Raw genomic sequence first — 14,207 nt, forward strand, 5'->3', positions numbered from 1 at the left:
CACCCCAGTCCTTTGCAGACCCTGTGGGGTGAGGGACCAGGTGGTAAGGCTCTGACACCAGCGTGGACAACCCAGCACTGCCTTGGGGCCCCCACACTTAGCAGGCTGAAGAACCGTCTGGGCACCTGGGCACGGCTCCATGACGCTACTTCCTCAGCCTCCTTCTGGTCGCTCCATTTCCTCCCCTTGTGCTCAAGTTCTGCCCAGGGACCAGGCCTTGCAGACCTGCCCTCTGTGATGTGGGCCTGAGTTCTGCCTCATGGTAGAGTCCCCCTCCCCCCAGGCCACAGGCTAGAACTAACTCAGCAAATGGGGAGAATGTGGATCTAGGGTCATCATTCCCAGATGTTAGATCTTCGGGTGGTTAGGAAAGGCGTCTGATGGCGGGTGTATAGAAAACAATAAACATGAGGGGGTAGATTCAAACCCCATTGAACTTAGCCCACAGGGTCAGACGTCCAAAACTGCTTTGTAGATTAAGAAGGGTCCCCACAGAAGTGCCCAGGAGCCACGTCTGTCCCTCACCGTCGGGCAGGAGGCCCGACCCGCGGAGATGCGTAGGTGCACATCTGGCCCGGACCACAGAGGAGCATATTGTCATTGCTATCCGTGGGAGGAATGTCTGCGAGTTAGGATTTTGTAAGCTGAGTATTTTTCCCAAGTTTGTGAAGCAGGGCAAGTCTTTACAACATCCCCACAGAGGCAAGTTGAATTGCAAAGATCTAACAGGAATTTTGTGGAGTAGGCTGTGTGGTTCATACTTCGGACTGAGGAGCAGGCTGTAGCCTTCCCTTCCCTTTCCTTTGAAAATGTCCCCTTCTGAAGGACCCGGAAAGCAGCGTGTTTGTTTGGTGCAGCTGAGCTCCACAGCAGGGACTCGGGTCTAGGGAAATTTGGAGTAAGAACTACTGACCTTTGGCTCTTAGCCTTTGACTTATGCTATCCAAGTTCCTTGGTAAATATTTTTTTTACAATTGCAAATATTGTTTTCTGACAAAGAAGCAGAGATTTTAAGACGAGATTAAGCAAAGCAAACAGCAGGCCCCTTTGTTACAGACTCTCTAAGGGTGTATAAGTAATAAGCAATCAGAAAGCTGGACTTGTGTTTACCCAGTGCACAGTGTGCCCTTTGGCTCTTCATTTTTGGAGCCTTTCTTCAAAGATTAGAGGTCTAGCAAATAGCAAATTTAGATGAAGATTTCAAGAAATTCTATGGAAGATTACAAGATAATTTCAGGAGGAAAAATCCAGTTCTGTCCAGATGGCTTGTGTGCAAAGCCTTGATATGGTGCCTGTGTCTTGATCACTGGGCATTTTGGTAAATAGCATTTGGAAATCTGGTCTAATTTGGATAACTTATAGGATAATATTTGTGGGAACAAGATTCACAGAGTTGTCTCTCAGGCTTTCATTGCTAAGATCATGATTTTGACAGGAAAGAGAAAGTTGTTTAGGGAGTGTAGAAACTGGAAATACAATGAATTGCTAGAGGTTAAAAAACTGCAAAGAAAGACTATTAGAAACAGTTGGAAAAGAGGGGGAAAAGTGGATTACTAAAGGAGGCTGACGTGGACCTGTGTGTCCAGGAAAGAGAAACATTCGGGAAAGTATTGGATGGTGCAAGAATCCCAACCAGTAAATAAAAGTGTCTGGGAGATCTTAGAGCCTCACCTGTTGATTTTGGAAGCTACACCTTCCTCTCTGAGGTTTTTTCCGGAGGCAGCAGAACCCTTCTGCCCCTATCAGTAATGCCACTTAATGCAAACCTCTGGCTATGGGTGCCCAAGACTTTCAGAAAACAAAAAGGAGCTCTGATCCTCAGAAAAGTGGGGGCCCCTCCTTTATTAGAGAGACTCCCTTGGATTTCTAATCCAGCTCTGGTGTGTTCTTGAGAAAATCTCTGGCACCTTAGTTTTGTCAGCTTGAAAAAGACGATGTTGATGTTGATTCAGGGCTTTGCAAACTGTTTTGTGACTCATTGATGGGTCATGAAATAAAATGAAGAAATCATAACCAGCATTAAAAAAAAAGAAATAGAGGAGAATAGACAATAACAGATTATATCTGCATATTGTGCTGTTTCATGAACTATTTCTTGTGTGATTGTGTACATGTGTCCACGCATTGTGAGTTTGTGAACGGAGGTTGCAGTGCAAAATGTTTGTCTTATTTGGATTGCAGTCATCGGCCTGGGTGATCTCTGCAGGCCTTCCCACTTCAGCTTTATCTGATCCCCCTGGGAGATGCTGTTCTTATCATTCACTTAGCTCAGAAGAGTTGTACCCTTGAGAACTCCACAAACCGGAACATAAAAGCTTATTTTTACCTCCAGTCTTACCAGATGACTGAACTAAAACACACCTGCACAATTCCCCAGGCTTAAAGCAAAGAAACCTTTGATCCCTGGGTGGTAACCTTGGAATGGTCCCAGAAGTCGAGGCCAAGAAGTGTTCCTTGTGTGAGGGGTTGCTCTGGCAGGACAGTGCTGAGGCGGCGTGGAGGTTGGTACCTGCAGCTCTGAGGTGGTGGGGTATACAAGCCCGGCCTGAGAGACGTGAAGACAGAGAGGGGAAGGGCTGGAGAGTAAGGGCAGCTTTTGTACCAACTAGACAGGAAACTGCCAGCCCTGCTACCTGTGGCACAACGTCCAGTCTTTGTAATGGAGCCAGCCTGGAGTGACAGGAAAGAGCAATCCAAACAGGCTACCCTGTTTTGGGGCGGGGGTGGGGGACAGGGCTGTTAGTGAGTGTGGGAATGATCGCTGGGTGCCTTTTATCCCCTTAGCAAGCCCCAAGATTCCTACTGGCCTGCCAACCAGGTTTTATAATACCTGAAGAGCTCCTGAGCGCAGAGGCAGAGGGAGGGAATAAAAGGTGAGGCCAAAATTCGATTTACTGGCTCCACAGGCCATTGCCCTCACCGGTTCTCAAGGATTAGGATGCTAAGAACAGCCCGCAACTGGGGGTCTTATGTCCTTCCCGCCCCTTTGTTCACTGGGACGAGAGGGACAATAAAACGGCAGGCTGAAGAGATGGAGGGGCTTGGTTAGAGATTTCTCAGGCTGCTTTTTGAAACACTTGAAGGAGCCGGTCCATGCTATTGTTGTAGTAAAATAGAGAGCGGAACTATTCTCCTTTGGCAAAAAAAAAAAAAAAAGAAAGAAAGAAAGAAACCCTCCCAGCATCTTCAGGAGGCCGCCTGGCTCAGGCTATTACCATGGTAATACCGTGCTGTTTGCATCTTCTTTGTCTGGCTCGCACTCGTCCGGGATCCTGGCCTCTCCTGGTTGGGCCCAAGACCCTGGAAATACTTGGGCCCCAAAGGAGAGGGATCTCATGGCCCCCAGCTTCTTGATGGTTCAGACTCTGAGAGGGGCCTGGTCCCAGCAGAACGGGAGTTCAGCTATTTTGTGCAACTGAAGTGGGAAAGGTGGAGGGGGGTGGGGGCAGATCCCATTAATCCATTTTTCCTTTTGTCCCCAGAGTTTACCATGAAATCCCATTGCTCACTGAGTGGGAAAGCTCAGAGGTCTGACTAGCCCAGAGTGAGGCCCAGGGATGCCAGGACCTAGTGGAGAGGGAGAACGGGGCTTGGCCTTGGGAATCACCTTTCATGGAGTGGGCCCACAGAACTGCATGGCTGCAGAAGGGAAGGAAGCGTTGACAGTGAACTCCAGCCCGACCCACATCTGTTCTGGTCGTGTCCTTTGCTTCCCCAGAAAGCCCCAAATGTTGTGCCACCCAGAACACGGCTGGGGCCTCTGGGCCTCTGTGTCAAGGCCTCGAATAAAGATTCTGTAGTTGAAAGCAGCCAGGCAGTTGCTGATGCTACAGGAGGCCTAAGGAAAGCCCAGGGCCTGGTTTCCCCAGAGCCATCCTGGCTTTCATGGGGCTCTTGGCAATCAAGGCCTGCCGACTTGGTAAAGAGGCAGATGCTCTAGGAGGGGCTGGCTAGAGAAAAGGAAGAGGTGCACTCAGGGGGCACCTCGTTGTCCACTCTTCCTTTGCCTTGTTTATGCTCTCCTTCCCCTCAGGAATCTAGGGAGCACTTGAAAGACAAAAGCCAAGTGGTTTTGAACAGGACAGAGGACAATGGCTTTGTTTCTTAGGAGGACAGAATTGTGTGCTTTTATATTGTTTGTGTGTGTGTTTTTTTAATCAAGATCAGGTAAAACAGGTCAAATCTGGATTCTGGTGGTGTTCTCTACTAGCTTAGGTTTGAATGAGCAGCATAAACCTTGGGATGAGGCTGGGGTATGTCCGGGGAGCCTAGGGCACCCTGAGATAATAGGTCCAGAGAAGGTTCTGGAAGCAAAGCTAGTTTTCTGGTTTTTTCCAACCAGCTAGTATAGGGACTCAGAGGAAACCAGAAAACAAACAATAATTTTTTTAAGAGCTGGAAAGCTATGTGCCTCAACTTTCTTGTAAATTCAAGAATGGTTGTTTGATCACCTTTCAGAGCATGTTGGGAAAGGCATTCATCTCCTCTGTTTGTTTGCTTGTCACAAAGCTGGGTTAGATTCTTCCACCCCATTTTCTTAGTCACTGAGCCAACTGGATGATTCATTGAAAAATTCTTCCCCCCACCACCCCCAAATACCACCGTCTGAGTTCATCAGATTTCAGTTAGAGTCAGTAACCCATCTAAATATTTCTGCCTGGTGGACTCAAAGTGACCCAGAAGATTCTCAGTCTGTTTCCATCCAGGCATGGAGGTGTCTGCTTGGTAAATATCACCCACACACCTGGCACACCCTGGCATTCTTGTGGGAGCCTGGGCAGAGAGCCCGGGGATCCAGTGGAGCAGAGGGAGCTCACTCCCAGAGGTCACAGAGGAGAGAGCCAAGCGGGCCTGTCACGCGCTGTCCTTTGCTGCTTCTGCCTACAGGACTCCCATCCAGAATAAAGTACCCAGAATAAAGTAAACCCAGGAATCTAACACCCAGAATTAAGAAATGTTCAAGTTTTGTCATATTTGTTTCAATTTTTTTTTAATTATATGAATAAAACTTGACAAAATCCCAAACTCCTTTGTCCCTATCCCTAGTCCAGCCCCCCATTCCCTCTCTACCCTGTACTCCTCCACAGAAGTAAAAAGCTCTCCAAGGTTTGATATATATCCTTCCCCCCATTCTGGAAAACTACATATATGTGAATCCAAATATAATATTTATTTTGCATGCATCCTAAATTTGCACAAGTGGTTTATTGTACACATCATTCCACAACTTGCTTTTTTCACTTAGCATTATGTTTTTGCAACAGATCTGTGTTGACATACAGAGATCATGTTCTTTCACTTTAAGCTGAGGTAGCCATATCCATTGCAATGAATGTATCACATGGTATCCGTTCCCCTATTAATGGAAATTTGGACTATTTGTTAACTTAATGAATTCTATTGCACATGTTTCTGGGTATGCAGGTGTGAGAGTTTCTCTAGGTATATATCAGAAAGTGGAGTGGCTAGTCAGGGGATGCACATTTTTGTCTTTACTATATATTCCCAAATTGCTCTCCAAAGAGGTTTACCAATGTATACTTCCTCTGGAGGTAGTAGACCAATTCCTGTGCAGCTGTGTATAATTATAAGTTAGTTGTCATGTTTCCCTGGGTGATCCTCTTGTGTATTCTGTATGGATGCCTTTTATCTCTGCCATTGGGAGTGTAAGCTTTCCATAGCTTCTAGAGGGATCTTCTGTACAGTGCATGTGGTTCATGCATAGACATATGATGAACTGACAACAATTACTCTATTCTTCCTAAAGTTAACTGTATACCCTTCCCAGAAAGGGATCTTTTCGTCCCATTTATCATCCTCATTTTCAGGTGAGGGAACTGAGTTCCAGAAAGGTGAAGTGATGTCCGCTGCCTCAGAATTGGGTTTGTAGCCCTTTCCAAGTGCTCAGTCTGGGCGCCTAAGATTTTATAAAATCAGAAATGAGCTTGGGCCCCTTTGTCTTCCACCTTGGTCGCCCCTTGGCAGCTTATCTCTCAGGCTTCACCAGCCTCTGTTGGCTACTCTAGGCCCATCCTGAATCTTGAATCTTTAAATTCTAGGGTGGATCAGTCACATGGATATAGTGATCCCTTAAGAAACTTCCTAAAAATAGTTGAGTTATGGTTTGGCTGAGTGGAACCACAACCTGGATTCACAGTAGGGTACAAGATGGAGGTGGACTGCTTTCTTACACAGCATCATGGAGAAGGGATGCAGCTTGTCCCCACGTGTTGGTCCAGACACCCAGGCTCTTAGCTTGTTGCTCCATCATACTTAGGATGTTGCCCTTGTCATAGTCCAAAATGGCTCAATATCATGTCTTCCATCCAGGTAGCAGGAGTTGTATGGAATAGGGGTTTGGTGGGAGGAAAGGGCAAACCCCTTCTTTAAGGCTATTAACCAGAAGTTACACACATTATTTCTTCCAATCCACAGATATATGGAAAGAAAAGCTGGAAAGTGTAGTTGCTAATCTGGGTGGTCATATGCCCAGCTCAGCTTTGGGAGTTCCATTATCCTAAGAGAGAAGGGGAGATGACTATTCGGAGATACATCTTTTTCAGGGGAGCCCAGTTGCAGAGAGCCGGCCCCAGGGTACAATGGTACAGACCCTCGGGCTGGGCTAATGTTGAAATGCAACATAAATATTGTATGTTTAAAATGCTGTCAGGACCTTCTTTGGTAAAGTCCAAAGCAGAGAAGTGGAGTATCACATTCAGTAATGCCACCAATGATCTGCACCCCAAACAGAACCCAAAACAGAACCTCTGTCAAGCAGAAACTTCAGTATGTGTTTTGCTGTGGTGCACTGTGCAAGGAGGATCCTTGAACAAGGGCTGCCAGTGCCTATAGCACAAGGCAGGGTATGGATTTGGTTCCAAAGTCATAGACTAAACACATTTTTTTTTCCAAAATTTTTTTTTCCTGGCTCCATTTTTTTTTTTTAAACATGGAATGAAATATTAGTTGGAATAAGGTTATAGAGAAAAACCTTATTCCAAGGCCTGGACTACAGTTAGCCTAGAGCCACACTCCTCTTAGAACCGGGAAGCCATTTGGCTATCTTTGCATAGCTAACAATCTGCGTTTGTGAAAATGCCCAGGTAATAATACCAAAAGATGTTAAATCAATTCAGGTTGTTGATTTTCTTTGAAAAGCTCTTCCAAAAGGACTTGGAGTTCTCTCTGGAATGTGACTTAAGCTCCATTTCAGTGAGTTCAGTTAAGCAGGTATTTCTTGAACATCTATTGCTTGTGAATCATGGTGCTCAGGGGATATAGGCTGGAAAAAAAAGAAGTCCCCACCCCCCTTTTTTTTAGTAGCTCAAAAACAAAGTAAGTTTCATCAAAAGCAAACTGTCACACCTACTATCAAGGTTCAAACAATGGAATTTGAAAGGATAGAGGAAATTGACTCATTCCATCTAGGATGACTGAGGAAGGTCCCTGAGAGTGCATGGGACTCAAACTGGATGTCAGCTCCCAAATCCTGACAAAAATGGCATTCCATTGTCTCTTGACAGAGGCCAGTTTCTTTAGCTGTTTGAGGATAGATTTGGGCACACTAGGGAATGCTGATTAGTGCCATGTGACTAATGTTGAATCATGCTGACTAATGTGTCCTGAATGGATTGATTCAACAATAAAGGGGACATTGAGAATCAAGAGTTCAGATCCTGAATTTTATCATGTGATGAAGCGTAAGTCACTTATCCTCAGTACTTCATTTTTTGGTCAATTAAAATGTGCTCCTGATGAGAATCCAACAAATCACCTTGACTAGAAAGTGCTTTACAGACCTCAGGGATAACAGAAACGCTTAACGACAATTCCCAGGACAGGCTTATGCAACCTTGGGTTATTCATAGTACGTGCAGCACCAGACCATCCATCACATGCTGCGCCCTGGCCATGTGAAACTTCTATTTCCTCACACATGCCATGAGAACTGACAAACAGTGCACTGCACTCACAAAAACTGACAAACAGAGGAGCTTTTGAAAAATCTTCCTATCTACCTACTGGGGTGTCTGTGTTTTTCTGCAACAAATGTCGCCACAGAACTAAGAGCTTGCCTTGCACACACAGCTCTTTCTCTTTTGACATCTCCCCAGCTAGACTGCTTGAGAACCTGGCCTTCCGTGTCCAGATGTTTACTGAATTCTGAAGGCCCCCCAAAGGGCCCAAGTTCTTTTGTTGCCATCCAAATCACTTCCCACAGAGACTGACCGATGTCCTGAAGGAGGCCTTCAATAGGGAGGATAAATGGAGGCAGATGAAGACATGACCCCCTGAGGCTCACCCACGTCCACGCTAACAAAGGGTCTGAGGCACAACCTTGTAAGGAGCATTTTGGTCAGCAGCGTCCCCTTGAGAGGCCAAGTCTCCCCCACAGGGCTGCTTTCAATGGCTACCATTGCATCCTAAGGGCTGGGCATTTGTTAAGGGCTGGGGTGTGCTAGGTGTTGCACAAAACATCTAAATCATGGCCCCCAGTCTTTGTGAGGGCTTCCTGACTACAGATGGCAGCTGGCTTTCTCAGGGGAAACCTGGGGGTGGTGGAAGAAGCTGAAGAGGGGCTCCTGCATCTCTGGATGACCTCTTCCCACCCAGCCCAGAAAGGCTTCCCTTTGTCTGTAGCTGTCGGCAGTCCAGCCAGGGCTGTGAGGCCCTAGCCTACACCTGTGCTGGGTTTCTGGGTGTCTCTGGTTTGCCAGTCCATGGGCTCCCTGGGTAATAGGTATGTGTATAAGAGGACTGCCATCAGAAGGAGAGTCGTATTTAGGCTTCTAGTGAAAAGTTAGTGCATTTCATGACAGCCACAGGTTTTTTTTGTGTTTTTTTTTGTTTTTTCCAAACATTCTTTCTCTCCCTCCCTCTCTCTCTTTCTCTCTCTTTTTCCCTTTAGACCAACAGAGGCCTTAGGGATGCCATGACCTTTGTCTAGAGCTGATGGGGGCGTGATCTGTGAGATGAAACAGGACCACGCTGTTTGGAAGAAGGAAACGGAAGCCAACATAATGGGGATTAATTAGTTGATTGCTGTTGAGATGGTAACCGATTTGTGCCCCCCACCCCTCCCACCATTGAGCCAGCCATCTCAGACGTAGCAGGGAAGGTGAAGATGAAGAAGCCTTTGTTCAGGTCTCTAGATGCGTGGGGCTGAGGGCTGTGCCGCCGAGGGATGTCAGCAGCCATAATAATAATAATTTGCACTTATATAGCACCTTTCAACCAGGCACCTCAAAGCAGTTTAACCACATTAATTAATTAAAGCCTACAATCCCCCTGGGGAGAGGAGGAGGATGACTAACAGGATTTGTAATTACAGGAGGGAACATTTCCGAATAAAGTATTGTCCACCAAATAAAAAGAGGAGGTGTAAAGGAATTGGGGTCTCCAAAGAGTAACTGATTCAGAAATGAAATCATGGAAAGATGGGGGATGCTGGGGGCGGGCATGGGCGTGGGGGTCTGCTCTTGTGCCAGAGGGAGGTCAGTGGGCTCAGAATTCACTGACAGGTTCGGATCCAACTGAGAAGCGGAACATGTATGGTATTAGTGGCATTTGGAAGGTCATTAGTGGTACAACTATTGTGGTGTAAATTCGAGTTTCACTGGTATATTGTGTATGGCCCTGTAGAACAAAAAGTGAGATTCATGCAGTATTTAATAAAGGATGAAATGATTTCTTTAGATTTAAAGCCCAAGGCTGGGCCAGTCAATTAGCAAATAAATCAATTGGTGACCCATAGGATAATTTAGTTTCCAGCAGAACACCCAGCCTACCCCTCCTGCTGCCAGGAGGTTTCCAACCGAAGATTCAAGGCTGGGTTTAATGCAAGGCCTGGAGGCTTCAGCCCCTTCAAAGCTAGGCATCAAGTCTTCCCATCCTTCGGCACTGGGACCTCCTTTATCCAAGTTGTAAGTGACCCTCAAGCTGTCCTCTAGAGAATTGCTTTGTACCTGCTCCCCCTTCAGAGGTTTTTAAATGCCTTGGAGGCTAGAATCAAGTCTCATTTTATCTCGTGTCTACTATCAGTGCCCAACCAAGTGCTGTGCACCACGTAAGTACCGATCGGTGAAGAATGGTTGAATGGCAAAGTCCTTTAACAACTCAGTATTTGTGGAGCACAGACCAAATACTAAGGCAAAGCTCAAAAAAAAAAAAAATAAGCTATATGTATTACACGGAATGGGAAAGACTCGTGTACTCCTACCTATAATATCAAGCAGAATAAAATTAAGTTGACATTATAGTTGTCTGCCCAAGCCACATGCTGCAAGGGCCTTTAAAAGAAGGAACATTTCATTCAGCTGGAGTGAATCAGGGAAGGTATTCCTGGAGAGCAAACAATCCTCTGGGCACTGGAGGACGAGAAAGATTTTGATGGACCTGGAAGAGGTGGGGGATACAGTTTCCAGACTGTGGTTGTCTCCCTCTGAGTGAGGTGCCTTTTGAGAGCTTGTGGTCTTCAATGGAACATTTGTGAAAACCAAGCTGAGTTTTTGCAGCTGATTAAATGTCCATTTCATATGAATTCTTGACTATGAATTGGCTGATTTTACCCAGCAAGGGACTATTCGAGAAGTTGAGAAAAATATTTTGTTCTCTGTAATGATGCATTTGGTCTCTCTCCACTTTCCCTGTCCACCAAGAAAGAAAAGCTAAGCAGTTAAAACAGGGCACGCAGGGGTGTCTGAGAGAGGTACAAAGAAAACATATCCCAGTCCCAAATGTGAAAGATTAAATGGCTTCCTACTTGAGACCTTTTTTTTTTTTAAACCCAGGAAACAGTAAGACAAATCAGTCCCTGCTCCAGGGCCCACCAGGCCTTTCACCACAAGCCATGCTGCTGGGACAGGACCCAGGCACTGTCTTTGTATTGTGTCAACATTTAGTGTCGCTGGTATATCTCACACACACTGTATGTACATCAGCTTATCTGGTCCTCCTCGCAGTCTCACAAGGTAGGACTCTTCAAGGTAGGTATCAGTTCTTCACAGATGAGGAACGAGGCAAGGAAAGTTCAGTCTCTCGCTAGAAAGTGATAGAATGTGGATTTAAACCCAGGCAGCCATGCTCCTTCCTCTCTCCCTCTCACCCCTATAGTACTTCTGTTCATGTGTATCACAGCCTCTTAGTCATCCTCACTCAGCTGCTCAGCACAATACTATACACATATTAGGAGCTCAGCGATTATTTTCCAAATAGACGAATCATCAGAGCAGATGCTGGTGGTCTGATCTTCCAGTGGGAGAAGTAGCTGCAGAGAATATAATAGAGACGCCATCACTGCCTTCTTTTCTTTTCACCATTATTAAAAATTAGGAGACGCACACAGGAAAGGCGCCCCAGGGAATGTTCGCAAGAAGGAAAACACAGGCGGCATTCATGAGCTGAAAATTGGCCAAACTGATACCACCCATGAAATGCTAGTGAGGTGTCTTGTATTGTGAATTACTTTTATTGAACTTGGATGTGATGCAGTGATTTCTTTCCTCAGTGTGTGTGTGTACCTATACATATATATGGCAAAGTCCAGCGTTTGTCTCCCTAATTGTACTGGCATGCTAGTTACTCTGTTGACGTGCTGCAGTCTTGGTGACGATTCAGAAGTGTGTGCTTCCTATCAGCCGACGGAGTGAGCACCTCTGGATTAACCCAGAAGTGCTCAACTCTGTGCCTGGTGTCTTTTAGTTGTATGTTGTAAGCAAAGAGACTGCTCAGAGACAGGATTGAAGAAGTTTGTCTGGCAGAACCAGAATTGCCAAATGAGAATTCTGGAGGTGGGCAATGAGGATTAAGTTATGGAGGCAAGAGGAAGCACAGAATATCAGACTCTGACATAAAAATCATGGTCTTAGAGCCACTTGGGAATGTCATTTTTTCCCAAGCTCTGGACTTAATGTCATTACCATCACTTTTGTCCTGTGGCTGTGAAAGGACTTTCTTTATTCCACTACAGAATTCACCAGAGGCTGCTTTTGTTTAAATGGAAGGAAGCAGTCCATCACACTTCTCAGATGAATATTCCCAGTGCAAGAGAAAGCACATGGCCTGCGTCTCTGAATTTCAGTGAGGGCGGGACTCACATGCAGCACAAGTTCTCTTGAACTCCAACCAGAACTGGAAGGAGAGAAGGCTAAAAAAGAGTGGGCATAAGTCAGGACAGATTTGGTTTTGCTGCCTAAGCAAACAAGCCCCTGAAGTCTCAGTGACTTAAAGCCAGGTCTCTGCATGTCTGAGAGCCCCTCTGGGAGGCTGTCCTCTGTGTGATGATTCAATACTTCATTTCAGGATCAGCATGTTCTTCTTCACTTGCCGTCGTAGTGGAGAGAGAGAGAGAGAGAGAGGTTGTGGATTGGCAATTAAGTGCTTCTTCCAAGAAATGACACACATCACTCTTCCCATGGCCAAGCAGTCACGCATCCACTCCCAAGTCCAAGGAGTTGGGACCGCCCCCCCACCCCACCCCGGTATTGGGAAGGGAAGGAGAACTGTGTATTGGTGAACACTTGTAATGTCTGCTCCATACTGCCAGACCCAGTCAGCTGGCAGACATCTCCTTTCACGTCCACCCCTCATACCTTTCGCTCAGATTACTGGGCACTTATCAAAGACTTATGAGGTAGTGTGGAGGGCTGAAGACCAAATCGTTTTGCAGCCCATTTTAGTCCACAGGCAACCTTTTGGAAAAAGTGGACTAGCCAGGGAAAACCAGTTCACTCTGGGCACTTTTCCCTTGAAGCTATCAGATACTCATAGCTCTGGGAAAGGACAGTGGGTGAAAGGGAGCCATGGCCTGATTTCAGTAACACATCTAAGGTGGAACAACTCACTTTAAGTTGCCCAGAAAAGACTTCTGGAAATGTGCCCTTCTGCCTCCACTCCCTCCCTTGTTACCAGACATGATTCAAATTCCCTCTAAGACGTTTTCAGAAAGCAGCTTTCCCAGCAGCAGAGAGAAAAGAAGAAGAAAAAACTTTCCCTTATTATTCTTCCAATAATGAATTCCTGCTCGGAGCGGGCCGCTTCCATGTGTTTTCAGTCAAGCGCTGATGGCAGCCTTGCCGGGGGACATTTCCAGGATGCTGTGGACATAATGGATGAGGTCTCGTATTGACAGGAGCTACTCTCGGTTTTCCTTCCAGCTTAGCCCTCCTGAGCCCTGAAATCAGACATGAGAAATGACTCACGAGATCCTGCTTGTGCACCAGCATGGCCGCCACACCTCTCTGCTCCTTTTAACTAGGTCAGAAGTCACGGTGTTAAAGCTTCCCTCTGCGAGACTTGTAGACCTGGATCTCAGTAACTTAAAAGGGACTTAACTTTCTCTGACCAGACCAATTCTTTATAGATACCAAGATCTCTCTTCAGGACTGAAGCATAGTCTTGGTCTGCCCTGACATCATAAGAACAAAGGGAGAAATTAGGTCACACGATTTCCTGCCTAACACCTGATCTCAAGTACCCAAGATGCTTCCAAGTAGGCAGCGGTGGTAGGTCACGTTTGCTAAGGGGACCAGCCTACTCATTCTCCCCAAAGCAAATGTCTTTGGATGATAATTCAGTTTCAACTTACCTACACAGAACTTGTGCAGACTATTACTTACAGTTGGGCTCTTACCATTGAGAAGAATGTCAGTTACCTCGGGTAAAAGGGGACAGGTGTTGATAAGGATACAGGTGGTCTGGAATTGGAAAGCCTTAAGGAGCCAAGACAACCCTGGGGTTCATTACCTTCGAGTCCCTGCTTCTCTCCGCAAGTCGTCCAAGGCTCTTCTCTCTCCCAGCAGACATGCCCTATGTACTATAATTCTGTTCACTCAGAGCTTCAGCTCGCCCATGGCTCATCCTGGGCTCTTGAGCTTCTGTCTGTATACCTCAGCTTTTCAACTGCAAGCCCATTGGCTTTCTTCCTGGGTATTTCCTAATTAAAATTCCTAAGAGAGAATATGATTGGCGTGGGCTCGTCGTATTGTTTTGTCTCAGATAACATCATTGGTCGCTAGCCAGCCAGTTGGTTGTGGGCTGAGGGAGGAGCTGATAGAATGGCTGCTCAAGCTACAGCAGGCATGGGCAAGGGCGCTTCTCTTAGGGGCCCTGAGAGGTGAGACCAGGACGGCGAGCTCCAGTGCACTTTTTGCTCCTCAGCCGGATTGCTGCACAGATCCTCACTCTGTCTCTTGCTTCTTCTTCCCCTG

General features: G+C 46.3%; 1 protein-coding gene across 5 annotated transcripts in view; it reads left to right on the forward strand.

Annotated features, from left to right (window-relative positions):
- Positions 1–14,207, forward strand: part of RAD51B (RAD51 paralog B) — a 697,181-nt gene that overhangs the window by 502,244 nt on the left and 180,730 nt on the right. The window contains exon 11 of one of the 5 annotated variants that reach the window (XM_031453923.2): positions 8,909–10,540. The exons of the other annotated variants lie outside the window; for them this stretch is intronic. Within the exon in view, the coding sequence (XP_031309783.1) occupies positions 8,909–8,925 (17 nt within the window). The 3' untranslated portion in view covers positions 8,926–10,540. Of the gene's footprint in view, positions 1–8,908; positions 10,541–14,207 lie in introns of those variants that run through there. 5 annotated transcript variants of the gene reach the window in all.

This window comes from Camelus dromedarius, chromosome 5 (assembly GCF_036321535.1).
Source record: "Camelus dromedarius isolate mCamDro1 chromosome 5, mCamDro1.pat, whole genome shotgun sequence".
Taxonomy (NCBI): Eukaryota; Metazoa; Chordata; class Mammalia; order Artiodactyla; family Camelidae; genus Camelus; species Camelus dromedarius.